Below are 19,956 nucleotides of genomic sequence, written 5' to 3'. Positions count from 1 at the left end.
TAGTATAATAGCATAACAATAATGACATCATGAAAGGCAGTTCAATGCAGTGTGTTTTGCCTGGATCTGAAAAGTGCAGTGCAACCATTTTACAATCGACAGGGTTAGTGTGATCTCTTCTAAAATGACTGTGGGTCTATAAGTGGATGTTGGACGTATAGAGCTAGTTTGTGCCTACCATATGTTGCCCAGGATGATTATGTTGCCACGCATACATTTGCATAGATGTGCATAACTTTGCAAGAAATGAATAATAGAAATGTCTGTTATTGTGCTTCTATTGAGATTCTCTCTGAATCCTAGTACTTCTGTTTTCCTCAGTTGTCTCCATCCCTCTTTCCTCCCCCTATCCCACCCCTCCACAGGAAGGAAGTATGGTTCAGTATCAGTTCACAGTTCACTCTCAGCTCTCTCTCTGAGGCTGAGAGGATAGAGGTGGCTGTCAGACTATTCTACCTTCTGACTGGAGGCATGGAGAGACAGAGGATTAATAACGTCAAAGTGTTAGCGCCTCAGCGCTAGCTGCTGGCTAGCACTCTCTCTCTAATCACACGCAAATTGTCCGCCAGCCGTTGTGTGCCAGTGATTAATTCCGTCTTACGCGCTGGTGGTGTCTCTTCTCCTAGCTGCTATGTCTGAACTACTGAAGTAGTTCACATGAATTATCATGCCCCCCCCCACTGAGCTCTCAGCTCATACTAGTCTATGACACATTATAATACAGGTGCTATTGGTATCAGTGGGTGATATTTGGCCTTCTTGGAAATTTCGCGCATGGAATAGCCTTCATTTCTCAGAACAAGAATAGACTGAGTTTCAGAAGAAAGTTCTTTGTTCCTGGCCATTTTGAGCCTGTAATCGAACCCACAAATCCTGATGCGCCAGATACTCAACTAATCTAAAGAAGGCCAGTTTTATTGCTTCCTTAATCAGAACAACAGTTTGCAGCTGTGCTAACATAATTGCAAAAGGGTTTTCTAATGATCAATTAGCCTTTCAAAATGATAAACTTGGATTAGCTAACACAACATGCCCTTGGAACACAGGAGTGATGGTTGCTGATAATGTGCACTCTGTAAGCCTATGTAGATATTCCATTAAAAATCAGCCGTTTCCAGCTACAATAGTCATTTACAACATTAACAATGTCTACACTGTATTTCTGATCAATTTGATGTTATTTTAATGGACAAAAAATGTGTTTTTCTTTCAAAAACAAGAACATTTCTGACCCCAAACTTTTGAACGGTGGTGTACCTCTACAAGGCCCAGCCTCAGTTTCTAGGCTCAGTGGCGAATGGAAGATGTCTCTTATCCAAAGTGAGCTACCAAGCTTTCCATCTGTTCTAGAATCACAGCAAAGCAGTACATCAGACAAGGCCGCCTGCTCATTGAAAATTAGGGTTGCAACAGAGTCAGTGCAAATAAAAAGGGGGACAATGCAAATACTCAGGGTAACCATGTGATTAACTGTTCAGCAGTCTTATAGCTTGGAGGTAGAAGCTGTTCAGGAACCTTTTGGTCCCAGACTTGGTGCTCCAGTACCGCTTGCCCAGTAGCAGAGAGAACAGTCTATGACTTGGGTGGCTGGACTTTAGTGGGTGGGGTTTAGGGGTAGGGATGTTTCAAGGACCCTGGATAGCACTAACTAAGGTATAATGCAATCCAGATGCAGAGAAATGGCAGGCATGTCTGATGGTGAGCTAAACAGATGTGGGACTGTTAAGTTGTGTGTCTCACTCTGTTGTCAGCGGGATTGGTCTCTGATAGCGCAGTGCTGCTGCTCTTTTACATTGGCATTTTCTTTATTTTCTGGATGTAAGATACCTAAGGCCTAATGTGCATTCCAAGTACATACACCGTTGTGTTGAGATGTATACTTCTGAAATCCACATATATAAGGCTCTGGAGAAACCTAAGCTATTTGACATTGATGTCTATGTCCTGTCTTTGAAGGAGCTCTCGGCGTGGCAGAGAGCTGCACAGTTGGTTTGTCAGTCTTGGCTCCATCATGAAATCAGCCTTGTCTTTTAGCTCAGTCAGACTTCTAGGTCCACCGTTGCGTCATCCAATCACTCTCCACCAACCGGTTCCACTATTGCGTCATCCAATCACTCTCCACCAACCGGGTCCACCATCGCGTCATCCAATCACTCTCTCTACTGACCAGGTCCACCATTGCGTCATCCAATCACTCTCTCCCCCAAGCTCTCCTCACCGCCCCACCCAGCAGGTAGAGGTATTACACCCCTACTACTACTCTCTCTCTTGCTCTCTCCTCTTGCTCTCGCTCTCATAGAAAATAACACTCACAAATGATACCGCAACAACAATATTGAAATCTCTGGTCTAGCCTATCCTTCAGTAGAATTCTGAAGCACAGTCCTCAGTAAGGACAAGTGAGGGTAGACAGACATCCCAGCCTTCAGCAGAGAGGAGAGTTTGCAGAGAGGCTCCTTGTATTAGTAGCAAGTCTAGCGATGATACTTGTATAGTTCTTCAACCCATCAGACAGACACCCAATGCCTCAATACGTCACTGTAAAAAAATATCGGCAAGCTGTTCAATCACCTGTCCGTTTATTTCGCTGAAAGCCAGGTGTCCTTTTCTTCCTGTCCAGAACAGGAGCCAGCCTGCCCAGTGGTGGGGGTTGTGTTCAGGCTGACTATAGGGTTTCCACTGGCTCTCCAGAAAAAGATCTACCCAGGCCAGCTGTGGCCATGCCATGGAGTCTCATTGATCTGGGGCAAGAACAGAATAGGAGCTTAGAGTTTCTGGCCAATAAGTTATTTCAAGTCGCTTTGTGGAAGGCTGATCCAGGCTGGGTCTGGCAGGGCTGTAGGAAAGGTGTCTGTCTGTTTATTACTGAATCATTACACTGCAGAGAAGGTTTATTGTCTGGCTTTCCTCTCAAACTGACTCTGAGCGGGAGAATCCTTGACACAAAGTTTCACCCATCCCTGCACCACTGTTTGTATACGATGTGTGGATAGAGGTTGAGTAAGGACGTGTGGTGGCAGAGTTTGTTAGGGAAACGTGGTGACGGACATTTGACTGCCAACATTTTATTTTACCGGTCCCACATGCGTTGGGTGTGTAACCTGATCAGGGCGTCCACCCACAGTGCTCAGAATGACACAAATCACAGTTTGATTATGGTCATTCATTTGAACAGAACATGCAAGTCAAGGATGCAACGATGTGCGGTCCTTCTTACTGAGTTCTGATGTTAGAATAACTGTCAGTCTCCACATTTCCTTTTCCTCAGTCAAGATGAGTAACCTGTGCTGACCATCCTCCCGCTCCTACTGGCTTTCCCAGATTCTGCCAGTACTCTCCTGAAGTTGCTGGTAATCGGCTACACGAGGAGTCGGCAAACTTTCTCACGTGGAATGCCAATTTATCTTACCATTTCTATCAATTTGCAGTTATAGTTTTCATATGCACATTTTTGTAGAATACTTTCATTTATAATAAGGTCTTCATATTGCTGTCTGACAGATTTTTACACTCTGTATCTGTATGCTGTAGGAGTGTAATAAAACCAGATGTTCATACCGTTTCTGTACTGTACCGGGGTATAAGCTATTACCGGAAGTGCACACAAGGGGCTTTATTCAACATAAAACATTTAAAAAACGCACAAAACTATTTAGGGATCTTGATCCAGGAGGGGATTGAATGTCTTTGCTGTAACCAAGAAGTCAAGATCAAGCTTCTATCCACTTGTACTGAACAAAAATATAAACACAGCATGCAACAATTTAAGTTACAGTTCATAAAAGGAAATCAGTCATTTGAAATCAATTCATTAGGCCCTAATCTATGGATTTCACTTGACTGGGAATACAGATATGCATCTGTTGGTCACAGATACCTTTAAAAAAAGGTAGGGGTGTGCCTCATGCAGCGTGACACATCTCCTTCGCATAGACTTGATCAGGCTGTTGATTATGGCCTGTGGAATGTTGTCCCACTTCTCTTCAATGGCTGTGCGATGTTTCTTGATATTGGTGCCGTCATACATGTCTATCCAGAGCATACCAAACATGCTCAATGGGTGACATGTCTGGTGAGTATGCAGGCCATGGAAGAACTGGGACATTTTCAGCTTCCAAGAATTGTGTACAGGTCCTTGCGACATGGGGCCCTGCATTATCATGCTGAAACATGAGGTGATGGTGGCGGATGAATGGTCTGACTATAGGCCTCAGGTTCTCGTAACGGTATATCTGTGAAATAAAATTGCCATCGATAAAATGCAATTGTGTTTGTTGTCTGTAGTTTATGCCTGCCCATACCATAACCCCACAGCCACCATTGGGCACTCTGTTCACAATGTTGATATCAGCAAACCGCTCACCCACACGATGCCATACACATGGTCTGCGGTTTTGAGGCCAGTTGGACTTACTGCCAAATTCTCTAAAACGACGTTGGTAGAGAAATTAACATGAGTTATCTGGCAACAGCTCTGGTGGACATTCCTGCAGTCAGCATGCCAATTGCACGCTCCCTCAACTTGAGGCATCTGTGGCATTGTGTTGTGTGATAAAACTACATTTTAGAGTGGACTTTTATTGTCCCCAGCACAAGGTGCATCTGTGTAATGATCATGCTGTTTAATCAGCTTCTTGATATGACAGACCGGTCAGGTGACTGGATTATCTTGGCAAAGGAGAACACATTTGTGCACACAATGAGAGAAATAAGCATTTTGTGCATATGGAACATTTCTGGGATCTTTTATTTCAGCTCAAGAAACATGGGACCAACACTTTACATGTTGCATTTATGAGATGAGCCATAAACAATAGCCACCTGCATGAAACTAATCCAGGTCATTTTGGATAAAGCCTGTTCATCCGTCATTTGTTTGTCGCTGTGCCATCGTTGGCACTCACTCACTCACTCAGTCACTCACTCACTCATTCACTCACTCACTCACTCACTCACTCTCAATTCAATTCAAGGGGCTTTATTGGCATGGGAAACATATGTTAACATTGCCAAGAAAGTGAAGTAGATAATAAACAATATAAAATGAACAGTAAACATTACACTCACAGAAGTTCCAAAAGAATAAAGACATTTCAAATGTCATAGGTCTATGTACAGTGTTGTAACGATGTGCAAATAAAGTACAAAAGGGAAAATAAATAAACATAAATATGGGTTGTATTTACAATGGTGTTTGTTATTCACTGGTTGCCCTTTTCTTTTGGTAACACGTCACAAGTCTTGCTGCTGTGATGGCACACTGTGGTATTTCACCCAGTAGATATGGGAGTTTATCAGAATTGGATTTGTGGGTCTGTGTAATGTGAGTGAAATATGCGTCTCTGATATGGTCATACATTTGGCAGGAGGTTAGGAAGTGCAGCTCAGTTTCCACCTCATTTTGTGGGCAGTGTGCACATAGCCTGTCTTCTCTTGAGAGCCACGTCTGCCTACGGCGGGCTTTCTCAATAGCAAGGCTATGAGTCTGTGCATAGCAAAGCTTTCCTTAAGTTTGGGTCAGTCAGAGTGGTCAGGTACTCTCTGTTTAGGACCAAATAGCATTCCAGTTGCCTCTGTTTTTTGTGTAATTCTTTCTAGTGTGTCAAGTAATTATCTTTTTGTTTTCTCATGATTTGGTTGGGTCTAATTGTGTTTCTGTCCTGGGGCTCTGTGGGGTCTGTGTTTGTGAACAGAGCCCCAGGACCAGCTTGCTTAGGGGACTCTTCTCCACGTTCATCTCTGTAGGTGATGGCTTTGTTATGGATGGTTTGGGAACCGCTTCCTTTTATATGGTTGTAGAATTTACCGTCTCTTCTAGAATTGGACAATTAGCAGGTATCGGCCTAATTCTGCTCTGCATGCATTATTTGGTGTTTTATGTTGTACACAGAGGATGTTTTTGCAGACAGACAAAATGTCTCTGGGCCCAGGTCTGACAGAATCTGTGCAGAAGATCTAGGTGCTGCTGTAGGCCCTCCCTGGTTGGGGACAGAAGCACCAGATCATTAGTAGACATTTGACTTCAGATTCTAGTGTGTGAGGCCAGGTGCTGTAGACTGTTCTATTGCCCTCGCCAATTCGTTGATATATATGTTGAAAAGGGTGGGGCTTAAGCTGCATCCCTGTCTGACCCCACGGCCCTGTGGAAAGAAATGTGTGTTTTGGCCAATTTTAACAGCACAGTTGTGTACATGGATTTTATAATGTCAGATGTTTTTCCCCAAACACCTCTTTCTATCAATTTGTATAGCAGACCCTCATGCCAAACTGTCTGTCTGTCTGTTTCTCTGTCTGTTTCTCTGTCTGTTTCTCTGTCTGTCTCTGTCTGGCTGTCTGTTTCTCTCTGTCTCTGTCTGTCTGTCTGTTTCTCTCTATGTCTCTGTCTGTTTGTCTGTTTCTCTGTCTGTTTCTCTGTCTGTTTCTCTGTCTGTCTCTGTCTGGCTGTCTGTTTCTCTCTGTCTCTGTCTGTCTGCCTGTTTCTCTCTATGTCTCTGTCTGTCTGCCTGTTTCTCTCTATGTCTCTGTCTGTCTGTCTGTCTGTTTCTCTCTATGTGTCTGTCTGTCTGTTTCTCTCTATGTGTCTGTCTGGCTGTCTGTTTCTCTCTATGTCTCTGTCTGGCTGTCTGTTTCTCTCTATGTGTCTGTCTGTCTGTTTCTCTCTATGTCTCTGTCTGTTTCTCTCTCAAGAAACAATTCAGTATAGAACAGATAAAGTCCTACCCTTTAATCATTTTCAAATCAAATGATCAGAGTTGGGATTTTCCAGGGCCGATAAGATCCGTTCTTTTCATACCCCTTCTCCTCCCTAAAAGCTCATTTATTTCTGTTGATGAGTGTTCTGGGCAACATTAATAAGAGTTCACAGAGCGAGTTTCAGAGAAATGGCCATCTTAGGCAACATTAACTCCTATTAATTACCTCCGTGATTGGTATTCAGAGGCTGGTCTCCTCAGGGCCTGCAGAGCGGAGGATCAATTCTTGTCAACCAGACGGTGCACTGTAAAAGAGGACCGGTGCACTGTAAAAGAGGACCGTGATTACCCCTCTTTTTCTCATCTATCACATTTTCTCTCTGAAATCAAATTTTATTAGTCTCTTGGACCTAGACTTGGCGCTCCGGTACCGCTTGCCATGAGAGAGAACAGTCTATGAGTAGGGTAGCTGGAGTCTTTGGCAATGTTTAGGGCCTTCCTCTGACACCGCCTGGTATAGAGGTCCTGGATGGCAGGAAGCTTGGCCCCAGTGATGTACTGGGCCGTTTGCACTACCGTAAGTAGTGTCTTGCGGTCGGAGGCCGAGCAGGCCTACCACTGTTGTGTCATCGGCAAATTTAATGATGGTGTTGGAGTTGTGCCTGGCCGTGCAGTCATGAGTGAACAGGGAGTACAGGAGGGGACTGAGCACGCACCCCTAAAGGGCCCCTGTGTTGAGGATCAGCATGGCGGATGTGTTACCTACCCTTACCACCTGGGGGGGCCCGTCAGCAAGTCCAGGATCCAGTTGCAGAGGGAGGTGTTTAGTGCCAGGGTCCTTAGCTTATTGATGAGCTTTGAGGGCACTATTGTGTTGAATGCTGAGCTGTAGTCAAATAATAGCATTCTCATATAAGTGTTCCTTTTGTCCAGGTGGGATAGGGCAGTGTGGAGTGCAATAGAGACTGCATCATCTGTGGATCCTTTGGGGCGGTATGCAAATTGGAGTAGGTCTAGGGTTTCTGGGTTGATGGTGTTGATGTGAGCCATGACCAGCCTTTCAAAGCACTTCAAGGCTACAGACGTGAGTGCTACGGGTCGGTAGTCATTTAGGCAGGTTACCTTAGTGTTCTTGGGCACAGGCACTATGGTGGTCTGCTTGAAACATGTTGGTATTACAGACTCGGACAGGGAGAGGTTGAAAATGTCAGTGAAGACACTTGCTATTTGGTCAGCGCATGCTCACAGTACACGTCCCGGTAATCCGTCTGGTCCTGCGGCCTTGTGAATGTTGACCTGTCTTAAAGTCTTACATCAGCTGCGGAGAGCGTGATCACACAGTCTTCCGGTACAGTTGGTGCTCTCATGCATGTGTCAGTGTTATTTGCCTCGAAGCAAGCATAGAAGTAGTTTAGCTCGTCCGGTAGGCTTGTGTCACTGGGCAGCTCTCGGCTGTGCTTCCCTTTTTAATCTGTAATGGTTTGCAAGCCCTGCCACATCCGACGAGTGTCAGAGCCGGTGTAGTACGACTCGATCTTAGTCCTGTATTGGCGCTTTGCCTCTTTGATGGTTCGTCGGAGGGCATAGCGGGATTTCTTATAACCTTCCGGGTTAGAGTCCCGCCCCTTGAAACGGCAGCTTTTGCCTTTAGCTCAGTGCAGATGCTGCCTGTAATCCATGGTTTCTTGTTGGGGTATGTACGTACAGTCACTGTGGGGACGACGTCATCGATGCACTTATTGATGAAGCCAATGACTGATGTGGTGTACTCCTCAATGCCATTGGAGGAATCACGGCATATTCCAGTCTGTCCTAGCAAAACAGTCCTGTAGCGTAGTTTCTACTTCATCTGACCACTTTTATGATTGATCTAGTCACTGGTGCTTCCTGCTTTAATTTTTGCTTGTAAGCAGGAATCAGGAGGATAGAATGATGGTCAGATTTGCCAAATGGAGGGTGAGGGAGAGCTTTGTGTGTGGAGTATAGGTGGTCCAGAGTTCTTTTCCCTCTGGTTGCACATTTAACATGTTGATAGAAATGAGGTAAAACTGATTTAAGTTTCCCTGCATTAAAGTCCCCGGCTACTAGGAGCGTCGCCTCTGGGTTAGCGTTTTCTTGTTTGCGTATGGCGGAATACAGCTCATTCAATGCTATCTTAGTGCCAGCCTCTGACTGTGGTGGTATGTTTTCAGCTACAAGGAATATATTTGAAATCTCTCTCGGTAGGTAATGTTGTCTGCAGCTTATCTTTAGAAACTCTACCTCAGGCGAGCAGTAGCTCGAGACTACCTTAGATATTGTGCACCAGCTGTTGTTTACAAAAATACATAGACCGCGGCCCCTTGTCTTACCAGACGCCGCTGTTCTATCCTGCCGGTACATCATATAACCAGCCAGCTGTATGTTGATATTGTCGTCGTTCAGCGACGACTCCGTGAAGCATAGGAAGTTAGTTTTTAATGTCCCGTGGGTAGTTTAATCTTCCCAATAACTCGTCCATTTTATTGTCCAAAGATTGCATGTTTGCGAGCAGAATTGGGGGGAGTGGGGGTTTGTTCGATCGCCTCCTACTCCTCAGAAGGCAGCCTGCTCTCCGGCCTCTCTTTTTCGCCGCCTCTTCACGCAGATCACGGGGTTCAGGCCTGTTCCCGAGGGAGCCGTATGTCCTCCGCCTCGGGTTCGTCAGAGTCGCGAAAGAAGAAAAAGTATTCTGCTAGTCCGTGGTGAGTAATCACAGTCCTGATCTAGAAGTTATTTTCGATCATAAGAGATGGTATTGGCAACATTATTTTTTTTTAAGTTACAAACAACGCAGATAAAAAAACAATCGGTTGGCGGCACGTAAAACGTCTGCCTTCTGCTCCGGCGCCATTTTAGTGTGTTAACTTGCTTGTGTGTTCTTTCTGTCTCCCTCTCTCTCCTCCCCCTCTCTCTCCTTCCTTCCCTCTTTCTCCCCCTCTCTCTCTTGCTCGCTCTCTTCCCCGTCTTTCTTTTCCCTGTCTCTCTCTACTGTATGTAACTCCTGTATAATAACTACCATTATGCGACATTCACTGGCCACTTCATCACGGTTTGATCTGACAGGTGGTCAGCCAAGGTCACCAGAGAAGCAGCAGCTGAGCTGGGATGGGGTAGTGCTATTGTCACTCTCGCTAACCTTGGTTTGGGAGGAATGTTAAGGCTTCAGCATGCTTCAGTTCGGCTGGCGCCTAGCCAAGCTCGGCTAACCGAATAAGTGTGCTCGCAATACACCCTTAAAAGACCTTCGCTTGAAAAACAAGAAAAAATAGAAAATTGTACTGTTTGTCCATATTGAGATGGTGTAGCCAGTATACACTTATTCAATTAATCTAATATATATATATAACTCAAGAAATCTGTCATTCATCTTCACGTTTTTGCATAGATTTTTTGCAACTGACTAGGATGTTTGTTGCAAAGAGTCGTCTCTCGTTCAATTACAACAGGCACTTCATTGAAGAATCCTTGCTTTTGACCAATCGCCGACGAGGGGCCGTAGACTTCGGCTACCAACTTCGGCTTGCCTCGAGGAACAAATGTTGTGTGCCCGAGCAGGCCAAAAACAACCGTACTGAAGTCCAAAACTAACAAAAACGTCACAAAATGTCATCATATTTGCACAAACTGTTTCGACTGGGAAGCTTGCGGACTCTTTAGTCTATAGTATAGAGATCTCTAGGCTATTTTTAGACTTTCAAATAATGAGTACATTGTTAGTACTCTATTTTCAATTGATGAGCTATATCGTCAGACATTTATGTTTTGAACCACAATGTTTTTGAAGAGTAGCCTACCCCTCTGGTTTCCCAGGGGCTGGTGCTGTAGGGAGGTTTTGCGTGAATTCCGCTGCGGATGGAGTATTGATTTTAACGCTGACACTGTACTTAAAGACTCCTCACATCCGCATATTGTTTGCTACAGACTAGAGGTCGACCGATTTATGATTTTTCAACGCCGATACCGATTATTGGAGGACCAAAAACAGCCGATACCGATTAATCGGCCGAATTTTATTTTTATTTATTTTTTAAATAAATTTATTTATTTGTAATGACAATTACAACAATATTGAATGAACACTTATTTTAACTTAATACAATACATCAATAAAATACATTTAGCCTCAAATAAATAATGAAACATGTTCAATTTGGTTTAAATAATGCAAAAACAAAATGTTGGAGAAGAAAGTAAAAGTGCAATATGTGCCATGTAAGAAAGCTAACGTTTAAGTTCCTTGCTCAGAACATGAGAACATATGAAAGCTGGTGGTTCCTTTTAACATGAGTCTTCAATATTCCCAGGTAAGAAGTTTTAGGTTGTAGTTATTATAGGAATTATAGGACTATTTCTCTCTATACGATTTGTATTTCAAATACCTTTGACTATTGGATGTTCTTATAGGCACTTTAGGATTGCCAGTGTAACAGTATAGCTTCCATCCCTCTCCTCGCCGCTACCTGGGCTCGAACCAAGAACACATCGACAACAGCCACCCTCGAAGCAGCGTTACCCATGCAGAGCAAGGGGAGCAAGGAGTGACGTTTGAAACGCTATTAGCGCGCACCCCGCTAACTAGCTAGCCATTTCACATCGGTTACACCAGCCTAATCTCGGGAGTTGATAGGCTTGAATTCATAAACAGCAGAGCTGCTGGCAAAACGCACGAAAGTGCTGTTTGAATGAATGCTTACGAGCCTGCTGGTGCCCACCATCGCTCTGTCAGACTGCTCTATCAAATCATAGACTTAAGTATAACATAATAACACACAGAAATACGAGCCTTAGGTCATTAATATGGTCGAATCCGGAAACTCATCTCGAAAACAAAACATTTATTCTTTCAGTGAAGCACGGAACCGTTCCGTATTTTATCTAACGGGTGGCATCCATCAGTCTAAATATTCCTGTTACATTGCACAACCTTCAATGTTATGTCATAATTACGTAAAATTCTGGCAAATTAGTTCGCAACGAGCCAGGCGGCCCAAACTGTTGCATATACCCTGACTGCGTGCAATGAACGCAAGAGAAGTGACACAATTTCACCTGGTTAATAATACCTGCTAACCTGGATTTCTTTTAGCTTAATATGCAGTTTTAAAAATATATACTTCTGTGTATTGATTTTAAGAAAGGCATTGATGTTTATGGTTAGGTACACGTTGGAGCAACGACAGTCCTTTTTCGCGAATGCGCACTGCATCGATTATATGCAACGCAGGACACGCTAGATAAACTAGTAATATCATCAACCATGTGTAGTTATAACTAGTGATTATGATTGATTGATTGTTTTTTATAAGATAAGTTTAATGCTAGCTAGCAACTTACCTTGGCTTCTTACTGCATTCGCGTAACAGGCGGGCTCCTCGTGAGGCAGGTGGTTAGAGCGTTGGACTAGTTAACCGTAAGGTTGCAAGATTGAATCCCTGAGCTGACAAGGTAAAAATCTGTCGTTCTGCCCCTGAACAAGGCAGTTAACCCACAGTTCCTAGGCCGTCATTGAAAATAAGAATGTGTTCTTAACTATAGTTGAGTGAATTCACCTGGGACAGTAATGGATTTACCCAGGTTATTTGTATCTGTTCTCTGAAGCACCTTGTAGCCCTGGCTGTTTTCCTATTCTGCTGCTCTGAGGTAAATTTTGACTATCTTACCAGCATCATAAAGCACTCCATCTTAAATCATGGCCCCACGAGGCCAGAGGCTTTGGCAAGAGCTCACTCTCTTTCTCTCTCTCTACTCCACTCGCTCGCTACCTCTTTCGCTCTCTCTACTCCACTCGCTCTCTCTCGCTCTCTCTCGCTCTCTCTCGCTCTCTCTGCCTCTCTCGCTCTCTCTGCTTCTCTCGCTCTCTCTGCCTCTCTCGCTCTCTGTCTCTCGCTCTCTATGTGTCTCTCGCTCTCTATGTGTCTCTGTCTCTCTGCCACAAACTTCTTCTCCATAAGGGGTAATGTCAAGTAGCACACAGAGTAATTGCAAAGGGAAAAGGAATCTGAGGTTTCAGTGTGTTTTAAGGTTGAAGGGTCTCTTGTCAAGGTAAACAATCAGTGGCTTGTGTGTACCCTAGCCTATTTTTTTCCTACAACTCTGATTGTGTGTGTGTGTTTAACCCAGGAGTTGAAACCAATTTTTCCCCCAATCGTTTCAGACCACCATTTTTTTTGTTCAGTTCCAGTGTTCCGACCAACAAAATACATTTCTGAACCGGTTTGAACCCAAAAAATGGTACTGGTTTATATAGTTCCTTTCTGTTCCTTTTTAACCTGTGAAATCAAGTTTTTTTTTTACATTTAGCTCATTAACTCACGAGTCACCAACCCTGATCCGGTAGCACCCCCCACCCCCCCCCCCCCCACTGAGTAGCATAGCTAGCATAGCGTCACAAGTAACTTGTAGCATCTAAATATCATTAAATCACAAGTCCAAGACACCAGATGAAAGATACAGGTCTTGTGAATAAAGCCACCATTTCAGATTTTTAAAATGTTTTACAGGGAAGACACAATATGTAAATCTATTAGCTAACCACGTTAGCAAAGGACACGATTTTTTTACTCCCAATAGTTTTTTCCTGCGTCAGTAGCTATCACTAATTCGACTAAATAAAAATATATATAGCCACTAACCAAGAAACAACTTCATAAGATGACAGTCTGATAACATATTTATGGTATAGCATAGTTTTTTTTTTGAGAAATGTGCATTTTTCAGGTATAAATCACAGTTCTACATTGCAGCTGCAATCTGAAATAGTGCTGACCCAGCCAGAACAATTACAGAGACCAACGTCATATAACGAATTACTCATCTTAAAACATTTCAGAAAAATACACAGCGTACAGATATTGAAAGCCCAACATCTGGTGAATCCAAACAATATTTCAGATTTATTAAATGTTTTATAACGAAAACAAAATGTAGCGCTAAATTAGCATAGCTATACCAGGCAGATTCGGCTAGGCGCCCACGGCCAGTTCACATGCACAACAGATATGATATAACATCGTAAATTGGGTCTTACTATGGCTGATCTTTCATCAGAATGTTGATCAAAGTGTCCTTTGTCAAGATGAGTCGTTGGTTCCGTTCAGAATTGTTCCTTTCCCACTCCATTTAGCACAGGTACTGGTCGAGTGGCACGGATCTCTCAAACGTAAATAAAATCGCACGATTTAGAGAACTGGAAGTTGTCGGTCACGCCAAAGAATTAGCTCTCATTTCACGTCAGTCCCAGATAAACAAGATATTTTTCCTCTGACGTCCTCTTGACACCCAGAGGAAGGCCAATGAGGTGTGTTTCGGGTCATAGGGGGCACGACCATATATAGGCAGAGCGTTGAAGCTGGCATACACATCTTGCTTTTTTCTTCTTGGTCATGGAAAGTGCTGTCAAATGACTTCTGTATCACTCAGAGACAAAATTGAAACGGTTTTAGAAACTAGAGATTGTTTTCTTTCCAATGGTATTATTTATATGCATATAGTAAGAGCAATAATTGAATAAGAGGCAGTTTAATCTGTAGAGCAAATTATGCTAATGGGAAAATAGCACCCCCTGTATTCTCAAGAAGTTAAATTACTTCCCCAACCAGTGTGGATAGAGCAGGCAAGCTAGTTGTTTACATGCGTGATGGACCGACAAGTGTAGCCTTTGGCGCAAGATGCGACTGACATTTTCTGGGTGGGGGGAGAGCGAGAGAGGGTTGAGGAGGAGGCTTGAAGCACTCGCCATATTGTTATAACATGCATTATCTGAATTAGGTCCACAGAACAATACCTAGGAGGAGCAGCTTCTATGGAGGAACTTTTTCATGTATTTTGAACTAGCTAGCTAACAAGCTATAGCTAGCTAACAAGCTTGTGTGTGCAGAGCAGCACCAGAATTAATAACACATCATGCTATTGTATTGTAGTTAATACATCCAACTTGAAATGTGATAACTAGTCCTATAGTATCCTTGACTAGCTTGAAAAAGGTAATCTATTCTTCTAATAAAACATCTCTCTCTCTTCTGAGTCACGATTGTAACATCAGTACAGTAGCCTATGCTTCGGATGGGCGAGGGGCAGGTAGCCTAAACATGCACACTGGTAAATATTTGCAGCTTGCAGGCAGACACTGGGATATGTTTCTGAATGCCAGAGTGGGGGCTTTGCAGAGGTGCTTTGTTTTTTGTTTTTTGTGGGACTAGAAAAAATGCCTGGAATGTAAAGTAACGGTATTAACCGGTTCCCATGCTTTTAAAATAATGATTATGTTCCGAAACAGTATGGATCACTTTCGTTCCAGTTTATTTTTCTGTTCCTTGAAAAAAAAAAAATCTGGTTTTCAGTTCTGTTCCCTGAACCAGTTCCAACACCTGGTTTAGCCTAGCTTATATTTATGTCTACATCTAGGAAACTGTGCGTGTGTTCACGCTGTACATTGGGTCTCAGGAGTCACATTGCCCCCCTGTGGGGGAGTGCTTTCAGCAGCCTCCAACCCAGCCAGGCAACAATAATTTGACGCGGGTAATGATATATCCCTGACCAGCACACACAGCAGAGGATTGAGCAAAAATTAACAAGCAAAAATGAAAGCAAGAAGCACCAGTGACTAGATCAATCAAAAAGTGGTCAGATGAAGCAGATACTACGCTACTGAATGACTGCTGTGATGCACACTGTGGTATTTCACCTAATAGATATGGGAGTTTATCAAAATTGGCTTTGTTTTCAAATTCTTCGCCGTTCTGTGTAATCTGAGGGGAATACTCACTCTAATAAGGACATACATTTGGCAGAAGGTTAGGAAGTGCAGCTCGGTTTCCACCATTTTGTGGGCAGTGGGCCCATAATCTGTCTTCCTTTAAGAGCCAGGTCTGCCTATGACGGCCTCTGAATAGCGAGTCCATGCTCTCTGAGTCTGTACACAGTCAAAGGTATTCTGCGACTGTGTATTCTTTGTTTAGGGCCAAATAACATTCTAGTTTGCTCAGTCTTTTTGTTGATTTCTTTCCAATGTGTCAAGTAGTTATCTTTTTTTAATGATTTTGTTGGGTCTAATTGTGTTGTTGTTCTGGGGGTCTGTTTGTGTTTGTCAACAGAGTCCCAGTACCAGCTGGCTGAGGGGACTCTTCTCCATGTTCGTCTCTCTGTAGGTGAGGGCTTTGTTATGTAAGGTTTGAGGATCGCTTCCTTTTAGGTGGTTGTACAATTTAATTGCTCTTTTCTGGATTTTTTTATAATTAACAGGAATCATACTAATTCTGCTCTGTACTCATCATTTGTTTTGTTTTAAGTTCTACATGGAGGATGTTTTAGCAGTCTCAATTTAGTGTTTGTCCCACTTTTGTGAGTTCTTGGTTGTTGAGTGGTCCCCAGACCTCACAACCATAAAGGGCAATGGGTTCTATAACTGATTCAAACATTTTTGCCAGATCCTAATTGTAATGTCAAATGTTATGTTCCTTTGATGGCATAGAAGGCCCTTCTTGCCTTCTCTCAGATCTGGACCTTTTTTGGAAAGTCTGATAGGTAGAGTGTGTGCAAGGGGGAGAAACAATGCATAGTGAAAGTGCAGGTGTGCTTGTGTAAAATGAACCTTCTCCTTATCATGGATAGGCTCATTGATTACTGTGGCAACTGCCTTTTGATTGGTCCCCTGTGATGAAAGGGCCTGGGCATGAGATATCCAGCCAGCACTCTTCAGTCTTTCTTTGGCAGGGCACAATATATCTCTTCTGTTGCCATGAGAACAGGCAGATTCTTCCCAGGAAACCTTCTTTCCTTGTCCCCTCCTGTCCTCCACTCATAACATTCCTTCCTTCCTGTCCTCCACTCTTAACATTTGAGCCAGATGGCAGGCAGAACTGATAAGGAGTTGTCCACCGTGACTCACAGGCACACGTTCGCACTATGCAGGCACGCACGCACGAGCAAGCGGATGAGAAGCACACACACACACACACACACACACACACACACACACACACACACACACACACACACACACACACACACACACACACACACACACACACACACACAGCGGTCGGGGAGAGCAGTGAGGCTGCTGTTATTCCCCTCTGTGTTGGCACAGGGAGTGATTTGTCTTACCGGATATCTGTTGGCCTTAGTGGCTATTATCTTCCAGCTATAATTGCCTAGTTTTCCACATGGCTGCTCTGCTGTCTGGAAGAAGGTGGTGCAGTAGGCCAGGCAGAGTACAGCACGGAGCAAGACACTCTGGGAGAACAGCAGGAGTCGGATAGGCCTAATGAGCTGGGTTAAAGGGATACTTCGGGATTTTGGCAATGAACTCTTTATCTTCTTCCCCAGAGTCAGATGAACTTGTGGATACCATTTTTATGTCTGTGTCCAGTATGAAGGAAGTTAAGAGGTAGTTCGGCGAGCCAATGCTAATTAGTGTTAGCGCAATGACTGGAAGTCTATGGGTATCTACTAGCATTGGAAGTTGATGAAGGGCCTCATTGCCAAAATTCCGAAGTATCCCTTTAAAGGCTGCTCCGCTCCGGACTCTGGGGAAAAATTGTGGAGAGGGGGATTTATCCAATTGTTTTGTTTGGGAGTTTATTTTTGTGACGACATGTTTCATTGGGAAATGAACGATTCAATTCCACCCACCAGTTTTTTGAAAACGCTGCCTGGAGAGAGAGAAAGACAGCTCAAATAAACCATAAGGTTATTCGGTGGATTTTTGACTTGAACCCTTTGTGGATATAGACAGCATATTGTAACCTATTTTATGATTTCTCTGTCTTGTTACTTTTATGTGATTTATTCCTTTCAGAATTAATAACCAGTTTTTGAATAAGTCTGATTACACTAAGATTGAACATGTTCAGTGTAGTCTACATTATCATTCTGACATTCCCCCCTCCTCTCAAACTCCCTTTATTAGTCATCTAGAGATTCTCTCCCAAGTCAGAGGCAGATGAGAAATTACAATATTTATGATATGTTATCATCCCAAATAATATTGCAATATCTAACTATAGATTAAAAAAAAAAAATATATATATATATATTATAATATATTTTTTACCCATCTTATCAGATTTACATCAAGATGGCTTCCATGTACTGCTCCTAGTCCTGCTATAGTCAGAAAGAATGCTAAAGGCTTGATTTACAGTAACAAACAAAGACATTTGTCCTGTGTTTGTTCACAGCGGTTAGTTGTCTAACCGCTCCCCCTTTGGTGAACAGGTCAGAACTGTAGGCCTGTCTGTTCTTCCCCACTCACACTGCACACAGTAAGGCTTCAACAACATGTATGCTGAGCTTGTGACTGAATTTATCTTCCATTTTAAAGAACACACACAGAATAAATGTTGTGAACTCTATACCCTCCTCAGTATGTCTATATGAAAACAGAGAGGGGATTGCAATTCACAAGCTTATTCTTTCTTCTTCAGACAGACAAAGTAAAACTCATCCAGGGAAATACAATGGTTCGATCCCACAATGTAAATACTTCAAATAGAAATGTTTAGGCTAGATGAAATCTGATTTGGTTTTCAGTCATAATGACACGGTTGACAAAGATGGAATAGCCCTTAGTTGAAACGAGACATTTAGCCGACATCTCACCAACTCTCTGAAGACTAGAGCTGCTAAAGGTTAAGACGACCCTGCTAGATGGCTTTAGAGGCAGAAGGACCGTGTAATGTTTTCTCATTTAGCGTCGCTTGAGTAGCCCGAGGAAGTCATTGAATCAACACATCCTCTTACAGCAACACTCCTCTCTTTCTTTTCTTCTCTCCTCCTCTACACAACACATCCCCTGATTAATCTTAGTCCAACACACTGGTGGAAATGAGAACAAATTGAACCAATGAGAGGGGAAGGCTGCAGCTGTGTGTTTGTGCCAGCTCAGGTAGTCTTAGAGCTATAGAACATTGGAAGGTAGATGCCGAGATGACCTGCGGCCTCATTTATAACTGTTGTGTACATTTCACACTATATATCTGCACATGTTTCCGTTACAAATCAGACTTCTCCAGAAACCTTTCATAACGCCATTATTTGCTGTATACTTTGGTATTGGAATTAGGCCAAGACGGTACCTAAAGGAAATAGCAATGGCGAACTTGATCAAATGGCTTTGGAGGTGTTGGCAGAATAATTTATTTCGCAGTGACATTTGCTGTATCTGACAATTTCTGAAAGACAAAAAGGTTTTACTAATTGTTGTGGACCTGTAAACAGTTTGAATTAAAGGTTTTGTATTTACTTTTTCCTGAACCTAAATATGCTTCATTGTCCGTGAAATCTGAAACATTGTATACTTCTGGGGGGGAAAAAGGTAAATACAGTAGGCCTTACGCACTTCCATGCAAAATATCAACTATGTTCACCTGCTATATTCTACTGTAAACCGAGGTTCCTTTCAGATCCGTATCCTAGAGCGAAAACTAGAAATTATAATAGCCTTTCTAGTATGCACAATTTAAAGAAGAGATGTGCACGGTTGTTGTATGGCTACTATTCTGCAATGGTTGTGATTATATGTATTATGTTTATACATTTAAATATTGCCTACTCAAGAAATTTGACATAACAGTATTCCGACGTAGCCTACAAACGTCAATGGAACAGGTGATCCGTCTGATCCTACCGTTAAATTGCTCTTTGGATCAGAGATGTTCTGAGAGATGGGAGATGGGACGAGAGATGGGACGAATGGTAGCCTATCCTAACTTGTTGTATTCCTATAGATTATTTCACAAGTATGAAACCTTCACAGTCAGAAAAGGCGTAGAATTGATTCTGCAACGATCATGGAAATTAATGAATAGGAAATGGGTGGATATTTCAAATTACTTTAAAATGCATTGGTTTTGGCTCTTCTCACTAACGGAAAATGATTGCATCTTATTATATTTAGCTACCTATTTTTTTTGTTATGAGTGAGGGTCATCATATATTCATAATTTGCACAAGGCTACTAGTCTACTTTTGCCTTCCTGCAATGTAATCCTTCAACCACTACAAGCTGTGCGAACACGTGGTCTACAGTTTGAGGGAGGATGAGCACTTTCTCACATCAAGTTCAGTTTTTATAAATGCCCATTTCTACGTGAAGGACATTGGAACGGTTCCCCTTTTGTGTTTAGAGGTCAATCTGAAAGCTGAGATATTGTAAAGACCGGCCCCTACTGATACACACCAGGCATTACTCGTCGCCAAACCCACTGGCTCCAGGTCATCTACAAAACCCTGCTAGGTAAAG

The 19,956-nt window shown here is 43.0% G+C and overlaps 1 protein-coding gene across 4 annotated transcripts in view; it reads left to right on the top strand.

The window, feature by feature from the left end:
* Window positions 1-19,956, top strand: part of LOC139537060 (poly [ADP-ribose] polymerase tankyrase-1-like) — a 133,164-nt gene that overhangs the window by 41,349 nt on the left and 71,859 nt on the right. For 2 of the 4 annotated variants that reach the window (XM_071337917.1, XM_071337907.1), the window contains exon 4: window positions 15,806-15,859. The exons of the other annotated variants lie outside the window; for them this stretch is intronic. In XM_071337917.1, the coding sequence (XP_071194018.1) occupies window positions 15,806-15,859 (54 nt within the window). The remainder of the gene's footprint in view (window positions 1-15,805; window positions 15,860-19,956) is intronic. 4 annotated transcript variants of the gene reach the window in all.

This window comes from Salvelinus alpinus, chromosome 1, assembly GCF_045679555.1.
Source record: "Salvelinus alpinus chromosome 1, SLU_Salpinus.1, whole genome shotgun sequence".
Lineage (NCBI taxonomy): Eukaryota > Metazoa > Chordata > Actinopteri > Salmoniformes > Salmonidae > Salvelinus > Salvelinus alpinus.
The sequence above is the reverse complement of the archived record's forward strand: the minus strand, read 5'-3'. Positions and strand labels throughout refer to the sequence as shown.